The 19,770-nt window shown below is 63.6% G+C and overlaps 1 protein-coding gene and 1 long non-coding RNA gene across 2 annotated transcripts in view; both read left to right on the top strand.

The window, feature by feature from the left end:
- TIAM1 (TIAM Rac1 associated GEF 1) overlaps positions 1-10,041 on the top strand; it is a 112,174-nt gene extending 102,133 nt beyond the window's left edge. Inside the window, exons 22-27 of the mRNA XM_054713322.1 lie at positions 447-555; positions 3,572-3,630; positions 4,034-4,136; positions 5,874-5,961; positions 6,616-6,788; positions 9,566-10,041. Coding sequence (XP_054569297.1) covers positions 447-555; positions 3,572-3,630; positions 4,034-4,136; positions 5,874-5,961; positions 6,616-6,788; positions 9,566-10,041 — 1,008 coding nt within the window. The remainder of the gene's footprint in view (positions 1-446; positions 556-3,571; positions 3,631-4,033; positions 4,137-5,873; positions 5,962-6,615; positions 6,789-9,565) is intronic.
- Positions 10,042-10,182: 141 nt separating this feature from the next.
- On the top strand, positions 10,183-11,782 carry LOC129147656 (uncharacterized). The gene is made up of 2 exons (XR_008554936.1): positions 10,183-11,030; positions 11,321-11,782. It is a non-coding gene; the product is annotated as an uncharacterized LOC129147656 (long non-coding RNA).
- Positions 11,783-19,770: the final 7,988 nt, after the last annotated feature.

Raw genomic sequence — 19,770 nt, 5'->3', positions numbered from 1 at the left:
TTTTAACGATCCTGAGAGCAAAGGGCCATTCGTACCGAAGGAGGGGCAGGGGGAGGGGGGCTTCACCGGGGAACCGGCAGCCGCTCTCGCCGGCCGGACGGAGAGGAGACGGGCGCGCGGCGCTGCATGTAGTTCCTCGCTTTCTTGTGAAGCCTCAGGGAGGCGGGCCGGACGCTGTGCGCCGAGGGACTTGGAATCCTCGGCGCGGCTCCTGGGTCCACGGGCCGACAACCACGGGCCCCACCAGCCAGGCTGGCGTCCGCGCTGCAGTCCTTTGGGCAGGTCTGCTGCGGGGATCCTAGAGCCCGGTTTGCGCCTCTCTTCCGCTTTGTTATGAGGCTCAGGAGACACGTGGGCAGAGGGGAGAGCGAGCACGCGTGTTTGGAGACAGTGTTTCCATGAGGTAGACGTGGCCCCGCCCGCGAGCTGACGTGTCTGGTCCGCAGGTGGCCGACCTGAGCATGGGGGACCTGCTTCTGCACACCACCGTGACCTGGCCCAACCCGCCCGCCTCGCTGGGCAAGTGGAAGAAGGAGCCGGAGCTGGCCGCCTTCGGTGAGTGGGGGCGGGGGGGGAGGGGTAGGTGGGGGGGTCTGGCTTAAGTTTCAAAATATGACCATCCCTTTGCAAGGCGCCGTTTATGAAAATAAAGTCAGGTCCTGACCGGTGTGGCTCAGTGGATAGGGCGTCGGCCTGCGGACTGAAGGGTCCCGGGTTCGATTCCGGTCAAGGGCATGTACCTTGGTTGCGGGCACATCCCCAGGAGGGTGTGTGCAGGAGGCAGGCGATCGATGTTTCTAACTCTCTATCCCTCTCCCTTCCTCCCTGTAAAAAAAACAATAAAATATATTAAAAAAATAAAAAAAATAAAGTCAGTTTCGTTTCAGCACAGGCCACCTCCATGTCACAAAGGCTCCACGGCCCGCAGTTGGCCAGGCCCCGTGGCCGCACGCGAGCGGGTCACTGTCGGGCCTCGCAGAGCCGGCGCGGAGCCGCGGGGCCAGCTCAGGACTCCGAGTCCCGCGGGCGCACCCCCCGGGAGGCGGTGTGGGGGCCCCGACCGGGAAGGGAGCACACGCGTCAGGCATGTGCGCTGTGACCCCGCGAGCGAGGCAGCCCGGAGCTCAGGACAGCGTCTGCGGCGGGCAGTGCGGCTCCGGGCGGGAGGGCCCCGCTCGGTGTCTGGTGTTGGTCTGAGCCCCCGACCTCCCGAAGCGGCGGGCTTTGTCCTGACATGGGCGTGGCTCCCGCTCCCGCACCTGCGTGGCTCCCAGGGCGGCCGAGCCCAGTGCCGATGGCCGGCCCCTGTGCTCTTTTTTAAAATATATTTCTATCGATGTCAGAGAGGGAGAGAGAAACATCAGTGATGAGAGAGAATCCTGATGGGCTGCCTCCTGCACGCCCCCCACTGGGGATGGAGCCCCCAACTGAGTGCCCTTGACCAGGAATTGAACCCTGACCTCCTGGTTCATAGGCTGACGCTCAACCACTGAGCCACCCAGCCAGGCAAGAAGTAAGTACGCTGTTCAGGCTTCTGCACTGAGGCTGTCCAGGCAGTGAGGGCAGCGCCGAGCGTCAGGGTGGGTGTCAGGGGAGGCAAAGGTGTTCACAGCCCAGGGGGAGGGTTATTGTGAGCCAGCGAGGCTGAGGTAAACTGAGGCAGGCCAGCAGCCTTAGAGCCGTGGCAGCGTGTTGTCGAGGTGTGGCTCCAGTCATGTGGTGATTCTGTGAGACCAAGGTCGGTGGGAAGGTCGGGCATCAGGGCCAGCACTCAGCATCCCTGCCGAGCTGCATGGCCGCTTCGGGGGGTGAGGAGGGAGGCTCCCGCCCCGTCTGTCGTCTGGGATCCTGGAGGAGCGGATGCTGTGAGGAGGGAGGGGGCGGGGGCAGTGTCTTTGCGCTTTAAGGCTAGTTTTCCTGCCGTGGAGATTAGGATGGAGACTGGCCCACGTGACGTGGGAGGGGAAGTGAAGCAATGCTCGGGCTCGGGGCCCAGGCCTGAGGACTCGGGACCGTTGCCCCCTCTGCAGCTCTGTGTGCAGCTGGCTGTCCCCCAGCCGCTCGGCCGGCCCCTGCGATGCCTCGGGGTCGGAGGGTGAAGAGCCGCGGGCAGAGTCGTGATCCCGGAGCGGGAACTGTGGGCGTGGTTGGAGGAATGTGATGGGTCACGGTGCCTGGCTCCCCTCTCCCTCCCACCCCCTGGAGGACGTGGGACACCGGGGCCCCTGCCTTGAGGCCGGCGCTGGGGAGAAGTGGACTTGCATTTCACTTGCTAAGCTGATTTCCGCGGCCAGTAAAGGAGAGATATTCCTGATCACGAGCACTCTGAGTGTATCAGCCTAAGTGCACAAGTGTGAGTCGCCTTAGCAACTGCATTATTATTATTATTATTATTACTAGAGGCCCGGTGCACGGAATTTGTGCACGGGTGGGGGGCGGTGTCCCTCAGCCCAGCCTGCACCCTCTCCAATCTGGGACCCCTTGAGGGATGTCCAACCGCCTGTTTAGGTCCGATCCCGGTGGGATGGGGCCTAAATGGGCAGTCAGACATCCCTCTCACAATCCAGGACTGCTGGCTCCTAACCGCTCACCTGCCTCTGCCTGATTGCCCCTAACCGTTTCTGCCTGCCAGCCTGATCACCCCCTAACCACTCCCTAACCACTCCCCTGCCCCTAACTGCCCTCCCTGCCAGCCCGATTGCCCCAACTGCCCTCCTCTGCTGGCCTGGTCACCCCTAACTGCCCTCCCCTGCCTGGTCACCCCTAACTGCCCTCCTCTGATGGCCTGGTCACCCCTAACTGCCCTCCTCTGCTGGCCTGTCACCCCTAACTGCCCTCCTCTGCAGGCCTGGTCACCCCTAATTGCCCTCCTCTGCTGGCCTGGTCCCTCCCAGCTGCCCTCCCCTGCTGGCCATCTTGTGGTAGCGATCTTGTGTCCACATGGGGCAGCCATCTTTGACCACATGGGGGCGGCCATCTTGTGTCCTGGAGTGACGGTCAATCTGCATATCACTCCTTTGTTAGGTAGGACTATTAAAGACGTTTGCATTCTCCAGCTGCCCACCTAGTCTGTCGTCAAATACGGTGTCAGCTTATCTGGAAACGCTGCCCCGTTCAGACACCCTGTTTCCCAGGAGCTGCCGCCGGGCAGGCCGCGTCTTCCCATCCGTTTGGGTCCACGGTTGGTTTTGACCAGGGGTCCTCAGACGTTTTAAACGGGGCCAGTTCACGGTCCCTCAGACCGCTGGAGGGCCGGACTGTAGTTTAAAAAAACTATGAACAAATTCCTATGCACACTGCACATATCTTATTTTGAAGTAAAAAAACAAAACGGCAAAAACACCCGCCTGTGGCCCGCGGGCCGTGGTCTGAGGACGCCTGGTTTTGACTCTCGGAGGCTTTGACTCGGCAGGCGTTTGAGTTTCTCAGACGTGAGGATGAGCGGAAGCGGGGACGGGGGGCCTTGGGACCTCGCCGACCTCCTAACCATCGTGTTCGCCATCGCGAGTCGGAAGCTGACGGGACACCCCACGCCGCCCGCCGTAACCGCCTTCTTGCCTCTTCTTTCCAGTCTTCAAAACGGCCGTGGTCCTCGTGTACAAGGACGGCTCCAAGCAGAAGAGGAGACTTGTAAGGAGCGCGCCCCCCCCCCCCCCCCCCCCCCCGAGGCTGTCGGGCTCCCCTTCCCTCTGCTTCTCGTGGCCGCCGCGCGAGTGGGGTTCTGCCCTTTGCCGGCGGGAGCCTCCGGGATTTGCTCACGTTCCCTCTTTCTTTTTATTTAATGTTGCTAAGGGCTCAGGGCATTGCCCGCCTGCCGTGGTCCGAGCCCACACTGTCCCCCTCCCTGTCCCCCGTCCCTCTGTTCTTGTTGGGGGTCCCCGTCCTCCTCCGTCCTGACGTGGCTGGCAGACTTATTTGTGCCTCGGCGTGCACGTCACGTGGCCCCGCGCTCTGCGGTGGGGTCGGTGTCTGGAGAAGGGGGTCCGGTCCAGGCCGGGGAGCCGGGTCTCAGCGCCTGCCCCTCTCTCTGCAGGTCGGCTCCCACAGGCTCTCCATCTACGAGGAGTGGGACCCCTTCCGGTTTCGGCACATGATCCCCATGGAGGCGCTGCAGGTCCGCGCCGTGGCCAGTGCAGGTAGATGCGTCACCGACTCCCCCCGTCTCTCCATGGGCTCTGATTTACCGCCATGACCACCCGCGCGTGCGGGAGTGTGGGGCCCGAGTGAGTGGGTGCAAGGCCTTCGGGGCGGGTCCGAGGGGTAGTGTCACAGGGACCCTCACCGCAGGAGCAGTCAGCCCACGGGAATACCCACGTGCCTTTTACCCGAGGCCCCCAAAGGCCCACAGCACAAAAGGCCGTGGGGTTCGGAGTGGGGAAAAGAGAGAGGAAAACAAAAAATAGAAAACAAAGGCCATGGAATATATTTCCCCCCCTCCCCACACACACACACACACACACACACACACATACAGGCACACACACATGCACACACCACACACACACCACACAGGCACACACATACACGCGTGCACACACCACGCACACACACTCTCGCTTGGTGTTGGTGTGAAGGCTTTGGCCCGGCCCGTTCTCTGCGATCCAGGCGGCTGCAGTGATGTTTTCGGCTCCGGCGCCCAGTGCCGGCGCTTTCCCACGTGTCAGTCTGGGTTGTGAATTACCAGGCGGTAGGTGTCCTTGTGCCCGGATGAACGGAAGGCCTGTGGTCATGGCAGCGGCTGGCCTCTCGGCCGGGGGCTTTGCTGTCACCGAGAACGAAACATCCAGACTCTTTGGAAGACAAAGCCGTTCTTGTGAGCGGACATACCATGCTCACCCTCTTTTCTCATTCCATCAGGTTTGAAACCATCAAGATAAAAGCTTTTTTAAAAAAATTTTAATTGATTTCAGAGAGGGAGGAGGCAGAGGGGGAGAGGGAGACATCAGTTGGCTGCTCCTGCACGTCCCCGACTGGGATCGAACCCAGGACTCTGGTGCGGGGTTTTCTCTCGGCCACTGAGCCTCGCCAGCCGGGCAAAGCTGTTTTTATTTGGTGGCGTTATGAAGGCCAGTCACATGCCCCTCGCCGTGAAATACACGCCCGTGGGTTTGAGAAGGAGAACGTGGGAAGTCTGGATTTTTGTCTGGTTTGGGGGAACCTATGAAACTTCCTGGGAATGCGTCCGGGTTGGGGCTAGACGCTGCCCCAAGAGGGCGTGTGACCGGGTTCTGAGCCACGGGACAAGGCCCAGGTGCCGCCTCGGCGTTTGTCATGAATTGTTCCCCCACAAACACTTTATCGGTGACGTCAAGTGAGACAGATTGCAGGCTTATCCAATAATGGACAAGAGAATGTGCTGTTACGCGGCTTAGAAATGACCTTAGAATATAAGTGCTCCCACCTTCTCGGCACACAGTTTGCCTCAAGTGGAGCGGGCACGTGAGGGTCTGAGAAAAAGGAGCCTCGTGCGTCCCCGGACCCGCTGCCCGTCCAGGGCACGAGGCCTGCCCCCGAGCGGGAACCCCCCTCCCACCCCCGTCCCACCCCCGCCCCGGAGAGCGAGGCCTGGTGAGATCTTCGTGGAATCCAGGCTTAGTCTTGTCCTGCTGACGCCAGACAGCCAGTCACTTCATTGAATGGTTCAGCCAGACACGCCTGCAGCCAGAGGCCGCTCTCACCAGTGAGATGGACCGAGCGCCCTTCCGACCGGTAGGAGGGTCGCGGCTCTCAGTTCTCAGCCCTCACTGGGCCTGCGCCGGCTCTGGGGCCCGGACGGTGAGCCCTTTGTCTCGGCCGCTCGCCCAGCTGGAAAGTGTGGATGAAGGCGCCCACCAGCCCCTGGGACACGCCCTCACCCGCCGTTTAATCCCCAGATGCGGACGCCAACACCGCGTGCGAGATCGTCCACGTCAAGTCGGAGTCAGAAGGGAGGCCGGAGCGCGTGTTTCACCTGTGCTGCAGGTGAGCCCTGCGCCGGAGGGCGGCGTGTGGGCGTGGCATCACTGCCCAGGGGCGTGGCGTGGGCGTGGCTGTGCTGCTCAGGGGGCGGGGCTTGGGTGTGGCCATGCAGGTCAGAGGGCGGAGTGGGGGTGGCCATGCAGGTCAGAGGGCGGAGTGGGCGTGGCTGTGCTGCTCAGGGGGCGGGGCACGGGGGTGGCCATGCAGGTCAGAGGGCGGAGTGGGTGTGGCCATGCAGGTCGGAGGGTGGAGTGGGTGTGGCCATGCAGGTCGGAGGGCGGAGTGGGTGTGGCCATGCAGGTCGGAGGGCGGAGTGGGTGTGGCCATGCTGCTCAGGGGGCGGGGCTTGGGTGTGGCCATGCAGGTCGGAGGGCGGAGTGGGTGTGGCCATGCAGGTCGGAGGGCGGAGTGGGTGTGGCCATGCAGGTCGGAGGGCGGAGTGGGTGTGGCTGTGCTGCTCAGGGGGCGGGGCTTGGGTGTGGCCAATGCAGGTCAGAGGGCGGAGTGGGGGTGGCCATGCCAACAGCTCGGCTGGGCCTGGGGACCGGAGGAGGCCTTCCCTTAACCCTGGTCCTCAGGGTTTGTTGGCGGCTCCTGATCACGCTCGCAGCCCCGTGTGCGGGGACTGCCTCCCTCACACGCGTGACCTTTCCACAGCTCCCCCAAGAGCCGCAAGGACTTCCTGAAGGCCGTGCACTCGATCCTCCGGGACAAGCACCGGCGGCAGCTCCTCAAGGCCGAGAGCCTGCCCTCGTCCCAGCAGTACGTCCCCTTCGGAGGCAAACGGTTGTGCGCGCTGAAAGGGGCCCGGCCGGCCATGAGCAGGGCAGGTACTGTGGGCACGCCGACCGCCAGGGCCCCGTCACCCCCGCGCCACCGCGGCGCCGAGGGAGCTGCCGTCCTCGTGGGCGAGACGTAGCCGTGGCCGTGGGGCCGGCACCGCGGTTTCCCGTGTGAGGGCCTCGCCTCGCCCGGCTCCCTGGGGACAGCGCTGTGCTTGCTCCTCTTGCCCCCTCGGGCTCCCCGCACCTCCCCTGGCCGCCCAGCCCTCTTCACCCGCAGGCCCGGGGCTGACGCCCTCCCCGTGGAGGCGGCCGGCCTGCGGGGTGGGGTCCCTGCTTTGCATGGCCGCCAGCTTTGTGGAGCGGAGTGTCCGGGCTCAGCACGGCGCGGCCGCCTCCTGGGTGCCCTGCCCGGCCGCCCCTGCCTGTGCCGGCAGCTGTGTCTGCAGCCGGTGTCATGCGGGCGCCCCGAGCTGCTGCTGGAGAGCGGGGTGCAGGGTTAAAGGGCCGGAGCACAGGCTGGTCAGGGCCGGAGTGAGCGCTGCGGGCGATGGGGCCCCTGTGAGCGGCAGGCGGAGGGTCCGGGTAGGAAGGTGGTTCCCTGACATCGGGGTGTTCACACTGGATCCCCCTTTCCTAAGAGGCTCCGTCTGAAAGGTGTCACCTCTGTCCGCTCACCTGCGTCCCGTGTGGTGAAGTGGCCCCAGGACGGAGTGGGGACGGCGCTCAGGACAGAGCTGAACCCAGACCTCACTGCCTCCCACCCTTCCCTTAGCGGGTGGCAGGGTAGTCCTGACTCTGTCTCCACCCATCGTGGGGAGCACCAGGCGCCCGGCCAGGCCCCCAGGTCGTGCGCACCCCCATGTCCAGTTTCCCCCGGTCCCTGCGGAAACCTCGCTGGGCCCCCAGGGGAGCTCCTCCTCAGAGTGAGTTGTCTGTGGCCAGGGCGTGTTAGGACGGGAATACGCGTCCGACCGCCGGTAGCTGTCCGTCCTGGAGCCTCCGTTTCCTGGAAGGCGGACACTTTGAGTCCAGGACCCGCGGAGTGCTCCTGTGGGGTCCCTTCGGGAGGAAAACAGAGCCCGCCCCGCCCCCCCCGCCCCTCAGCTCCAGGAGCCTGGAGTCAGAGCCCGCGTGGGCCGAGGGGAAGGCTCGCCTGTGGCTGCCCAGCGCCCTGTCCTGCGTGCGAAGCTCCTCGCTGTTGTCAGGGTGCTCACGTTAGACCCGTGGCCGGCAAACTGCGGCTCGCGAGCCACATGAGGCTCTTTGGCCCCTTGAGTGTGGCTCTTCCGCAAAATACCACGGCCTGGGCGAGTCTGTGTTGAAGAAGTGGCGTTAGAAGAAGTTTAAGTTTAAAAAATGTGGCTCTCCAAAGAAATTTCAGTCGTTGTCCTGTTGGTATTGGGCTCTGTTGACGAAGGAGTTTGCCGACCACTGGGTTAGATGATGTAGAAAAGGCGCTTGAGTGGTCAGCACAGCACCGCTGGTCAGAATTTACCGTGACACAGGAAATACCATCCTGAGCGCCTCCCCAGCCCCCGGGCAGCTGGCTGGTCACGTGTCCTAATTAAGGAGGGACTCCCGCTCCGTCAGTCCTGTCTGAGTGGGACAGGAGCCACCCGCTGCCTCAGTAATCACAGCGCTAAGTGTGGGCTGAAGCCCGCGTGTCGGCCAGGCCCTGGTAGACATGTCTGTCCTCCCCGTGCGTCCTCAGGAAACTTCCAGACTCGGGACTGCGGGGAGGATCCTGCACATTCACGCTCACCATCCGTAGTTTGTATTTTTGTTTTCGTGATCACACATCTGTCCGTCTATCACCCATCAGCTCGTCGTGCTTTTGACACTTTTCTAAAATTCAGACATTGGCACCCCGTGCCCCTGCACACTCAGCCCGCGATCACGGACAGCGTCTCGGTGCCCCGTTCTGATGGGGCGGGTGGAGAGGCCAGGGCACGGGGTGCCGCCGGGGGGGAGGCGGCAGGTGTGTTTTCTTTTTCCATTTCCCCTGGAGCCGGTTCCCATTCCCCTCCTCGTTGGACCACGTGGGGAGGACGCCGGAAGCACAGCCATCACCTGGGCGTTGCTGGCGCAGCAGCCACGTCTCGCCAGGAGGGGGCAGCAGCGTCCTCATGTCCGTGTCCCGTGTGCATGCGCATGCGCGTGCACGAGCGTGTGTGTGTGTGTGTGTGTGTGTGTGAGAGTGAGAGAGAGAGAAAGGTGGGGTTGTGCGTCGGTGTGATTGACCGGGTGGCGTCTTCTGTCTGAATGGCCCCTAGAGGAGGGTCGGGTGCAGGGTGAGCGCAGGGACGTGTCACACTTAACGGTGTCACCAGCGCTGCCATCCCCGCCCGGGGGGCCCTGTTCCTTGTCGCCCGGGCCCTGGTGTTTTAACGGCGTTGCCAGCGGGGAATGGCTGACATGGTCAGAGGGACTGAGGACACGTCTCCTTGGCCTCGCAGTGCACACGGCCCTCCGGCAGCACTCGCCCACACTCGGGCTCTGGGTCCCCTCCCCGCTGGCTCTGTGCGAGGGAGGCGCGGCCTCAGTCCAACTGCGGGTCCCCGGAACGCACCGAGCTCCCCAGAAAGTCAGATAACGGGACCAGCCCCGCGACCCTCGAGCCCGGTGCCTGGGGCCGCGGTCAGGGCTGAGCGCCGACTCGTCCGAGACCAGGGTCTGTGAGCGCAGCGGGCCCCTGCGCCCCTGCCTGCCGGGCGCACAGGGAGAGGGGTGCCCCTGCTCCCCAAACCCGGGCCCCGCTGTGCCCCCGCCCTCCCAGCCCAGGCCCCCGCGGTAAGGCCGTGTCTGTCTCTGATCCCGCGCAGTGTCCGCGCCCAGCAAGTCCCTGGGCAGGAGGAGGCGGCGCCTGGCCCGCAACAGGTTCACCGTGGACTCGGACGCCGTGTGCGCCAGCAGCCCCGAGCGGGAGCCGCCCGGCGCGGGCGACACGGACCGGTGGGTGGAGGAGCAGTTCGACCTGGCGCCGTACGAGGAGCAGGAGGACCTCAAGGAGACGGACATCCTCAGCGACGACGACGCCTCCTGCGGGGCCGGGGCCGAGGCCGAGGACGCGGGCGCGGAGGCGGACCTGGCGGGGCGGCTGCAGGCGGCCTCCCTGCGCCCGCGGGGCCGGGACCGAGGCCGCGGGGGCCCCGACAGCCACGCGTCGCGCATGGCGCAGCTCAGGAAGCAGGCGGCGCTGGCCGGCCCCGGCGGAGGCCCCGAGCCCGCGGGCCAGGAGGTCGTCTGGGTCCGGCGGGAGGACCTGGCCGCGCCCGGGACCCTGAACACGGAGATCTGACCGGCTCCGGAGCGTGTAGATACCTGGCCCCGCCCGCGTCCTCCCGGGCCCACCCCCCCACGGGGGTGCCCCCCCCCGACGGGGATGCCCCCCCCCCCCCACGGGGATGCCCCCCAGGACGGGGATGCTCCCCCCCACGGGGATGCGCCCCCGGCGGCTCTGGCACACACAGCGCTGGCGGCTGACTGTGCGCAGGGCCGTGCGCCCCGGTCACCCCCCGGGTCACCCCGACACCGGACGGCATTGCTCACCTCCAAGGAGCGCGGGTCCCCCCTTCCGACCACGGACTCGGCGAATCGGGCGGGAGAATAACGGGAGCTTCCGGCACGGGAATCAGAGGGAATCGGACGGGCTGAGCGCGCGGGGGCGGCGGGAAGGGAACACCCTCTGCAGCTGCAGCGAGGCGGTCCCAGCGCCGCCTCCTGGGCACACGGAGCGCCCCGCCCCGCCCCGCGCCCCCTGCTGTGAGGGTGGGGTGACCCGGGGGGCGTCCCCATGAGCCATTTCTCTCCTGGGGGGTCTGTGGTTGAGGTTCTAGTTTTGCATAGAATTAACCAGAAAGATGCCAGACTCTGAGGAGGAGCCACATGTGTCACTTGAAGAAATAAAGATGCTATTTTTTTGTATTTTGCCTGCGAGGCAGGGGGCGCACAGGAGCGCAACGCTGATGAAAGTGGGGGTTACCTTTACGGAGGGGGGGGGGGCCCATTTCTATGATGCTCCCGCCCGGAGGGCTGGTGTGCGTGTTTGCTGGGCCCCTGTGTGAGGGGGTGCCTGGCGGGGTCACACAGGACACCCCACGGGGCCGCCTGGGTGTCTGCTGCAGGGGAGGAGGAGGGGCCACACCTCGCGGGGTTGCCATGGTGACCGTGGGCCGTCCATCAAATTGACATCTCCATCCCTAGATTGCCCGCCCTTCCCTGACACCCGCAGCCAGACCTCTTCACAAACACGCCTGTGTCACGCTTCCTTCACGCCAACGAAACAGGGTAAACACGCTACACACCACCCTCCACCGGTTTTAAGTAGGGAGAACAAAACCGAGTTAAAGCACTTTCGATTTTTTTTATTTTTAAAGAAAAGGTTTATAGCTTTCCCCCCCCACCCCCATTTCACAATGTCCACTTCCTAAGAAGGGTTTAAATAATATAAAAACTTTCTTTTTTTGGGAAAATATCTATTTGGTGTTTGACACATCAGTAGGCACTTCAGAGGCCTGCCTTTTATAGCAGCTCTAGGGTTCTATTTTATACAGATCCGTGTGACTTTATATTTGCAGACGTAGAGAGCTCGAACCCGCGCTCGCTCGGTGCCCGCTTGCTCCTGCTCCCCGCCGGCCTCGGCTCCCCAGGGCTTTCAGCTTGGTGTCTGGAAACGTTTGATCCTCTTGACTTTTTGCTGTATCTTCTCATTTTCTGAAAACGCTTTAGAGTGGTAGCTATGCCTCTCGTGTCTCCGCACTGTCCACGCCGTCCCCAGTGGGTGTGCGGGACGGAAGCGGGAGCCCAGGCTGCTGGTAGCCACGTCGGGCCCCGGGCAGCGGGTCCGCGGAAAGCGGGGGAGGGGTGCGCGCAGGGGCGCCGTGTCGCGTGTACATAGGTCATGACATGTCCATGTCCAAAGTTCTTATATATTTCTTTTATAAGCGGAAAGAAGGTCTATTTTTATGTTTTTAGGTCTATGAATGGAGCGTTGTAAATGCCTGTCAGTCAAACAATAAAATGATCGGAAAGCGTCTGGACAGCCTTGTGCCTTTTTGGGTCCTTAGGAACCATCAGCGGGCAGAGCATGGGGAGAAGGTTCCGGAAATGCCTTTCTCTTGCCCTTAAAGAATATGGTCCTCCAGGGAGAGCTGAGCTGGTAGAAGCTTTTTATAAAAAACTAGAGGCCTGGTGCACGAAAATTTGTGCACTGGTGGTGGTGGGGGGGTTCCCTCAGCCCAGCCTGCCCCCTCTCACTCTCCGGGAACCCTCAGGGGATGTCCTCCTACTGACGGCTTAGGCCTCCCAAAGCGCAGTCTGGCTCCCCTCCGCAGGAGGCGACCGGCTGATCAGGGGAAGGTGCCGCCCCATCACCCCGCTGCTGCCGCCACTGCCGGCCGCCGCAGCCGCCAAGGTGTTTTCATCAACACGGAGTCCAGTCCCTTCACCACGAAAAAATGACAAACTTTATGCATTTTCAAGATGTGTCTTTCACAGGATGTGACCTTTCTTTCTTTTTTATCCTCACTGAGGACACTTTTCCATTGATTTTTAGAGAGCGTGGAAGAGAGAGGGAGAGACGGAGAGAAACATCAGTGTGAGAGGGACACTTTGGTTGCCTCCTGCATGAGCCCTGACCTGGCCAGGGAGGAGCCTGCAACCTAGGTACACGCCCTCGACCAGAATCGAACCCGGACCCTGCGGTCGGCAGGCCGAGTCTCTATCCACTGAGCCACACCGGCCAGGGCGGGATAGGACATTTCTTAGCCCTCCAGCAGCAGACCTTCGTGTTTGCCTCCGGGAGTGAGGTGGAAAAACCCTAGATCACCTTGTTGGATTCTTATCACCCAAGTTACCAAGAACACTGCGAGGGGCGTACGGGGAGCTTAGCCAATGAGCGGTCAGGAAAGGTGTTTCCTCTGCAGCTCACGCACAGAGGCGGGCCTGCTGGTGCGCTGGTGTGTTCCCTCCGGGCCCGCGCCATCCGTGGCTGGCCTCGCCGCGCACGCAGTCCCCTCCTGCCCACCTGCGCACGCAGCCTCCTCCTGAGCGGTCATGACGTTACGGCGTTCCAGACAATTTGCATATTACCTCTTTTTACATATATATATACACACACACACATATATACACACACACATACATACACATATACACACACACATATACACATATATACATACACACACATATACACATACACACACACATATACACATATATACATACACACACACATCTATTTTAAATTTATTTTTTTATTGAGGCAAAAATGACACGTTAGTGTCAGGTGAGCAGCACAACGATTGGGTGTTTGTATGACTGAAGCGATCCCCACAGTAGTTGGCATCCCTCGCCGGACGCGGTTTAGAACCTGCCTTCCTGTGAAGGGCACAGTTAGGGACCAGTCTCTTGGTGCATTCACATGTTGAACATGTGTTCGCATGGCCACGCCCGCACTCGGCAGGTCACAGCTGAGGCTGTGCCTGAGCCCCTCAGGCAGCCACCACTCTGTTCTCGTCCATGAGCTCAGGTTTCTTCTTGTTTTTTAAAACATGCTTCTATTGATTCTGGAGAGGAAGGGAGAGAGAGAGGGAGAGAGGGAAACATCAGTGATGAGAGAGAATCACGGATCGGCTGCCTCCTGCACGCCCCCCAATGGGGATCGAGCCTGCAACCCGGGCCTGTGCCCTGACCATGACCTCCCGGTTCCTAGGCCCACGCTCAGCCGCTCAGCCACACCCACCGGCCGGGGCTTGCTTTGTTTTCAGATTCCACGTATGAAATCATATAGTATTTATCTTTTTCTGTAAGTAGAGCTGGAAGTTTTAACGAAAACAAACAAAAAAGAGGTATCAAGGCTGCTTAGCATCTTGGTCCACTGATGGGAGAAGAGGCAAAGGGCACGGATGAGGGTCTGTCCCGGCTAAACACCCGTCTCGTCCAGGGCGGCCAGGGGTGCAGAGCCGGGGCTGGCCTGTCGGGGGAGCTCTGGAGCCAGGCTCCGCCTCCACACTTGGTCCCTGGGGTCTGGCCTCCTGGATCTTCCACAGAATCACACACAGCCAAGGCGGATGCAGCCCGGGCTACCCTCCCCAGGCCGGCCGCTCCCCCTCCCCCTCCCCCTCCCCCTTCCTCTTTCCCTCCCCCTCCCCCTTCCTCCTCCTCCTCTTCCTCAGGCCTTACAGGTCCCAGTTCGCTCGCCCACACCTGCCTCCCGGGGACCAGGTTCCCCAGACCAGCAGACGCCTCCGGAGGCCGGTGAGCGCCGGCCGCTGTTGGGCCACTTGCTTCCTTGTGGTTCATGGGCTCGCGGCCGCGTCAGCCTCAGATCCCGGGGGCTTGAAAGACACTCAGAGCCCCACGCCCCCATCACACGCACGCATATGTGCATGCACACGCACACACACGCAGGTGCCTGAGGCAGAACCCGCCCCGACGGTCCCTGGGCCCCATTGTCCTGCCGCGCCCCCCCCCCCCCCCCCCCCCATGGGACGGTTGTCTAGTAAACATCACTCACCACAGGAGTTTATTCTGCTCTGGTCCAGACTTCACGAAGCTCCCTCTACCCCGTGGTCCCCAACCTTGTTCTGGCCACGCCCCACCTCAGCATCCCCAAAATCTGATGCCCCCCCACCCCCCCGCTGACACAGAATCCTTCTTGTTCAACAAGTGACCCCTGTTCACGGGAGGAAGCCTGAAAGGCCATGAACGTGGCCGACACAAGCTTCCGAAGAACACGGCAGCCACGGAAGAGAAAAACAAAAGGACGAAAGGACGGTGGGGTCCTGAGGAAGACGTCACTAAGAAACTGTTAAAAACATAATAATAATATGAAGTGACGTGAAAAAATAAAGTTTCAAAACATAGAGAACTGGAATGCATAAAGACGCCACAATTCATTTACACGCTGTGTTTGAGGCCCCTAGACCCACAAGAAATGCAAACACGTCACTGTTCATAGCTCGTTCTGGAATCGCCCCCTTAAACATCACACTGCCCCCCTGTGGGGCGTGTGCCCCGTGGGAACCGCTGCTCCAGACCACCCGTCCCCCGGCGGGCAGGGCCGTGTCTCCGCGCCGTGTGCGCCTCCACGTGGGGCCGACACGGCCCGCGTCACCTCTGAGGCCGCCGCTCAAGGTCAGAGAGGTCATCCGACAGCCACACAGGAGACCACCTCCCGTGTGTCTGAGACGCAGAAGGGGAGCGAGGAGCCAGGCCCGGGCATTGCAGTCTGTCTGTCCGTCTGCCGGCAGCGGGGTGCCAGGTGACCTCGGCGTGGGGACGGGGCTGGCTCCCGGGACAGGAGCCCCTACAGTCCTCAGGGCGTGTCAGCTGGAGTCGCGGGTGGGCCGAGGTCAGCACCTGTGGGCACGGCGCCCTGGACTCCTCACCCTGGACCCTCACCCGGGACTCCTCACCCTGGGGCACCTCACCCTGGACTCCTCACCCTGGACTCCTCACCCTGGACTCCTCACCCTGGGGCACCTCACCCTGGACTCCTCACCCTGGACTCCTCACCCTGGGGCACCTCACCCTGGACTCCTCACCCTGGACTCCTCACCCTGGACTCCTCACCCTGGGGCACCTCACCCTGGACTCCTCACCCTGGACTCCTCACCCTGGGGCACCTCACCCTGGGACTCCTCACCCTGGGGCACCTCACCCTGGGGCACCTCACCCTGGGACTCCTCACCCTGGGACTCCTCACCCTGGACACCTCACCCTGGGGCACCTCACCCTGGACTCCTCACCCTGGACTCCTCACCCTGGGACTCCTCACCCTGGGACTCCTCACCCTGGGACTCCTCACCCTGGACTCCTCACCCTGGGACACCTCACCCTGGGGCACCTCACCCTGGGGCACCTCACCCTGGGACTCCTCACCCTGGGACTCCTCACCCTGGACTCCTCACCCTGGGGCACCTCACCCTGGATCCTCACCCTGGGGCACCTCACCCTGGACTCCTCACCCTGGACTCCTCACCCTGGGACACCTCACCCTGGGGCACCTCACCCTGGGGCACCTCACCCTGGGGCACCTCACCCTGGGACTCCTCACCCTGGACTCCTCACCCTGGGGCACCTCACCCTGGGGCACCTCACCCTGGGACTCCTCACCCTGGGACCCCTCACCCTGGATCCTCACCCTGGACTCCTCACCCTGGGGCACCTCACCCTGGGACTCCTCACCCTGGGACTCCTCACCCTGGGGCACCTCACCCTGGGACTCCTCACCCTGGGGCACCTCACCCTGGATCCTCACCCTGGGGCACCTCACCCTGGGACTCCTCACCCTGGGACTCCTCACCCTGGGGCACCTCACCCTGGGACTCCTCACCCTGGGACCCCTCACCCTGGGACCCCTCACCCTGGGACCCCTCACCCTGGGACTCCTCACCCTGGACTCCTCACCCTGGATCCTCACCCTGGACTCCTCACCCTGGACTCCTCACCCTGGGGCACCTCACCCTGGACTCCTCACCCTGGGACTCCTCACCCTGGGACTCCTCACCCTGGGGCACCTCACCCTGGGACTCCTCACCCTGGGGCACCTCACCCTGGGACTCCTCACCCTGGGACTCCTCACCCTGGATCCTCACCCTGGACTCCTCACCCTGGACTCCTCACCCTGGACTCCTCACCCTGGGACTCCTCACCCTGGGGCACCTCACCCTGGGACTCCTCACCCTGGACTCCTCACCCTGGACACCTCACCCTGGACTCCTCACCCTGGACTCCTCACCCTGGGACTCCTCACCCTGGACTCCTCACCCTGGACTCCTCACCCTGGGACTCCTCACCCTGGGGCACCTCACCCTGGGACTCCTCACCCTGGGGCACCTCACCCTGGACTCCTCACCCTGGGACACCTCACCCTGGACTCCTCACCCTGGGGCACCTCACCCTGGGACTCCTCACCCTGGACTCCTCACCCTGGGACTCCTCACCCTGGACTCCTCACCCTGGACTCCTCACCCTGGGGCACCTCACCCTGGGGCACCTCACCCTGGGGCACCTCACCCTGGACTCCTCACCCTGGACTCCTCACCCTGGGACTCCTCACCCTGGACTCCTCACCCTGGATCCTCACCCTGGGACTCCTCACCCTGGGGCACCTCACCCTGGACTCCTCACCCTGGACTCCTCACCCTGGACTCCTCACCCTGGACTCCTCACCCTGGGACACCTCACCCTGGACTCCTCACCCTGGGACTCCTCACCCTGGACTCCTCACCCTGGGACTCCTCACCCTGGGGCACCTCACCCTGGACTCCTCACCCTGGACTCCTCACCCTGGACTCCTCACCCTGGGGCACCTCACCCTGGGGCACCTCACCCTGGGACTCCTCACCCTGGACTCCTCACCCTGGGACTCCTCACCCTGGACTCCTCACCCTGGGGCACCTCACCCTGGACTCCTCACCCTGGGGCTCCTCACCCTGGGGCTCCTCACCCTGGACTCCTCACCCTGGGGCACCTCACCCTGGACTCCTCACCCTGGATCCTCACCCTGGGGCTCCTCACCCTGGGACTCCTCACCCTGGGACTCCTCACCCTGGGCTCCTCACCCTGGGACTCCTCACCCTGGGGCACCTCACCCTGGACTCCTCACCCTGGACTCCTCACCCTGGACTCCTCACCCTGGGACTCCTCACCCTGGATCCTCACCCTGGACTCCTCACCCTGGACACCTCACCCTGGACTCCTCACCCTGGGACTCCTCACCCTGGGGCACCTCACCCTGGGACTCCTCACCCTGGATCCTCACCCTGGATCCTCACCCTGGGGCACCTCACCCTGGGGTACCTCACCCTGGGGCACCTCACCCTGGACTCCTCACCCTGGGACTCCTCACCCTGGACTCCTCACCCTGGGGCTCCTCACCCTGGACTCCTCACCCTGGATCCTCACCCTGGATCCTCACCCTGGGACTCCTCACCCTGGACTCCTCACCCTGGACTCCTCACCCTGGATCCTCACCCTGGATCCTCACCCTGGATCCTCACCCTGGGGCACCTCACCCTGGACTCCTCACCCTGGGGCACCTCACCCTGGGGCTCCTCACCCTGGGGCTCCTCACCCTGGGGCTCCTCACCCTGGACTCCTCACCCTGGATCCTCACCCTGGGGCTCCTCACCCTGGATCCTCACCCTGGGGCACCTCACCCTGGACTCCTCACCCTGGGACTCCTCACCCGGGACTCCTCACCCTGGGACTCCTCACCCTGGGACTCCTCACCCTGGACACCTCACCCTGGACTCCTCACCCTGGGACTCCTCACCCTGGACTCCTCACCCTGGGACTCCTCACCCTGGGACTCCTCACCCTGGACTCCTCACCCTGGGACTCCTCACCCTGGACTCCTCACCCTGGACTCCTCACCCTGGACTCCTCACCCTGGGACACCTCACCCTGGGACTCCTCACCCTGGATCCTCACCCTGGGGCACCTCACCCTGGACTCCTCACCCTGGGGCACCTCACCCTGGGACTCCTCACCCTGGATCCTCACCCTGGACTCCTCACCCTGGGGCACCTCACCCTGGACTCCTCACCCTGGACTCCTCACCCTGGACTCCTCACCCTGGACTCCTCACCCTGGACACCTCACCCTGGGGCACCTCACCCTGGACTCCTCACCCTGGGACTCCTCACCCTGGACTCCTCACCCTGGACTCCTCACCCTGGACTCCTCACCCTGGACACCTCACCCTGGGGCACCTCACCCTGGACTCCTCACCCTGGGACTCCTCACCCTGGACTCCTCACCCTGGACTCCTCACCCTGGACTCCTCACCCTGGGACTCCTCACCCTGGGACTCCTCACCCTGGGGCACCTCACCCTGGACTCCTCACCCTGGGGCTCCTCACCCTGGATCCTCACCCTGGATCCTCACCCTGGGGCACCTCACCCTGGGGTACCTCACCCTGGGGCACCTCACCCTGGACTCCTCACCCTGGGACTCCTCACCCTGGACTCCTCACCCTGGGGCTCCTCACCCTGGGGCACCTCACCCTGGGGCACCTCACCCTGGGGCACCTCACCCTGGACTCCTCACCCTGGGGCACCTCACCCTGGACTCCTCACCCTGGGGCACCTCACCCTGGACTCCTCACCCTGGGGCACCTCACCCTGGGGCTCCTCACCCTGGGGCTCCTCACCCTGGGGCACCTCACCCTGGATCCTCACCCTGGGGCACCTCACCCTGGGGTACCTCACCCTGGGGCACCTCACCCTGGACTCCTCACCCTGGGGCACCTCACCCTGGACTCCTCACCCTGGATCCTCACCCTGGATCCTCACCCTGGGGCTCCTCACCCTGGATCCTCACCCTGGATCCTCACCCTGGGACTCCTCACCCTGGATCCTCACCCTGGGACTCCTCACCCTGGATCCTCACCCTGGATCCTCACCCTGGGGCTCCTCACCCTGGATCCTCACCCTGGGGCACCTCACCCTGGGACTCCTCACCCTGGACTCCTCACCCTGGACTCCTCACCCTGGATCCTCACCCTGGATCCTCACCCTGGGGCTCCTCACCCTGGGGCACCTCACCCTGGATCCTCACCCTGGGGCACCTCACCCTGGGGCTCCTCACCCTGGGGCTCCTCACCCTGGGACTCCTCACCCTGGACTCCTCACCCTGGACTCCTCACCCTGGACTCCTCACCCTGGATCCTCACCCTGGATCCTCACCCTGGGGCTCCTCACCCTGGGGCACCTCACCCTGGACTCCTCACCCTGGATCCTCACCCTGGGGCACCTCACCCTGGGGCTCCTCACCCTGGGGCTCCTCACCCTGGGACTCCTCACCCTGGACTCCTCACCCTGGACTCCTCACCCTGGGGCCCCTCACCCTGGACTCCTCACCCTGGGGCACCTCACACTGGACTCCTCACCCTGGGGCTCCTCACCCTGGGACTCCTCACCCTGGGACTCCTCACCCTGGACTCCTCACCCTGGGACTCCTCACCCTGGGACTCCTCACCCTGGACTCCTCACCCTGGATCCTCACCCTGGACTC

The sequence above is a fragment of the Eptesicus fuscus genome, chromosome 3, assembly GCF_027574615.1.
Source record: "Eptesicus fuscus isolate TK198812 chromosome 3, DD_ASM_mEF_20220401, whole genome shotgun sequence".
NCBI classification, from domain to species: Eukaryota; Metazoa; Chordata; class Mammalia; order Chiroptera; family Vespertilionidae; genus Eptesicus; species Eptesicus fuscus.
This window is presented reverse-complemented; position numbering and strand designations above follow the sequence as displayed.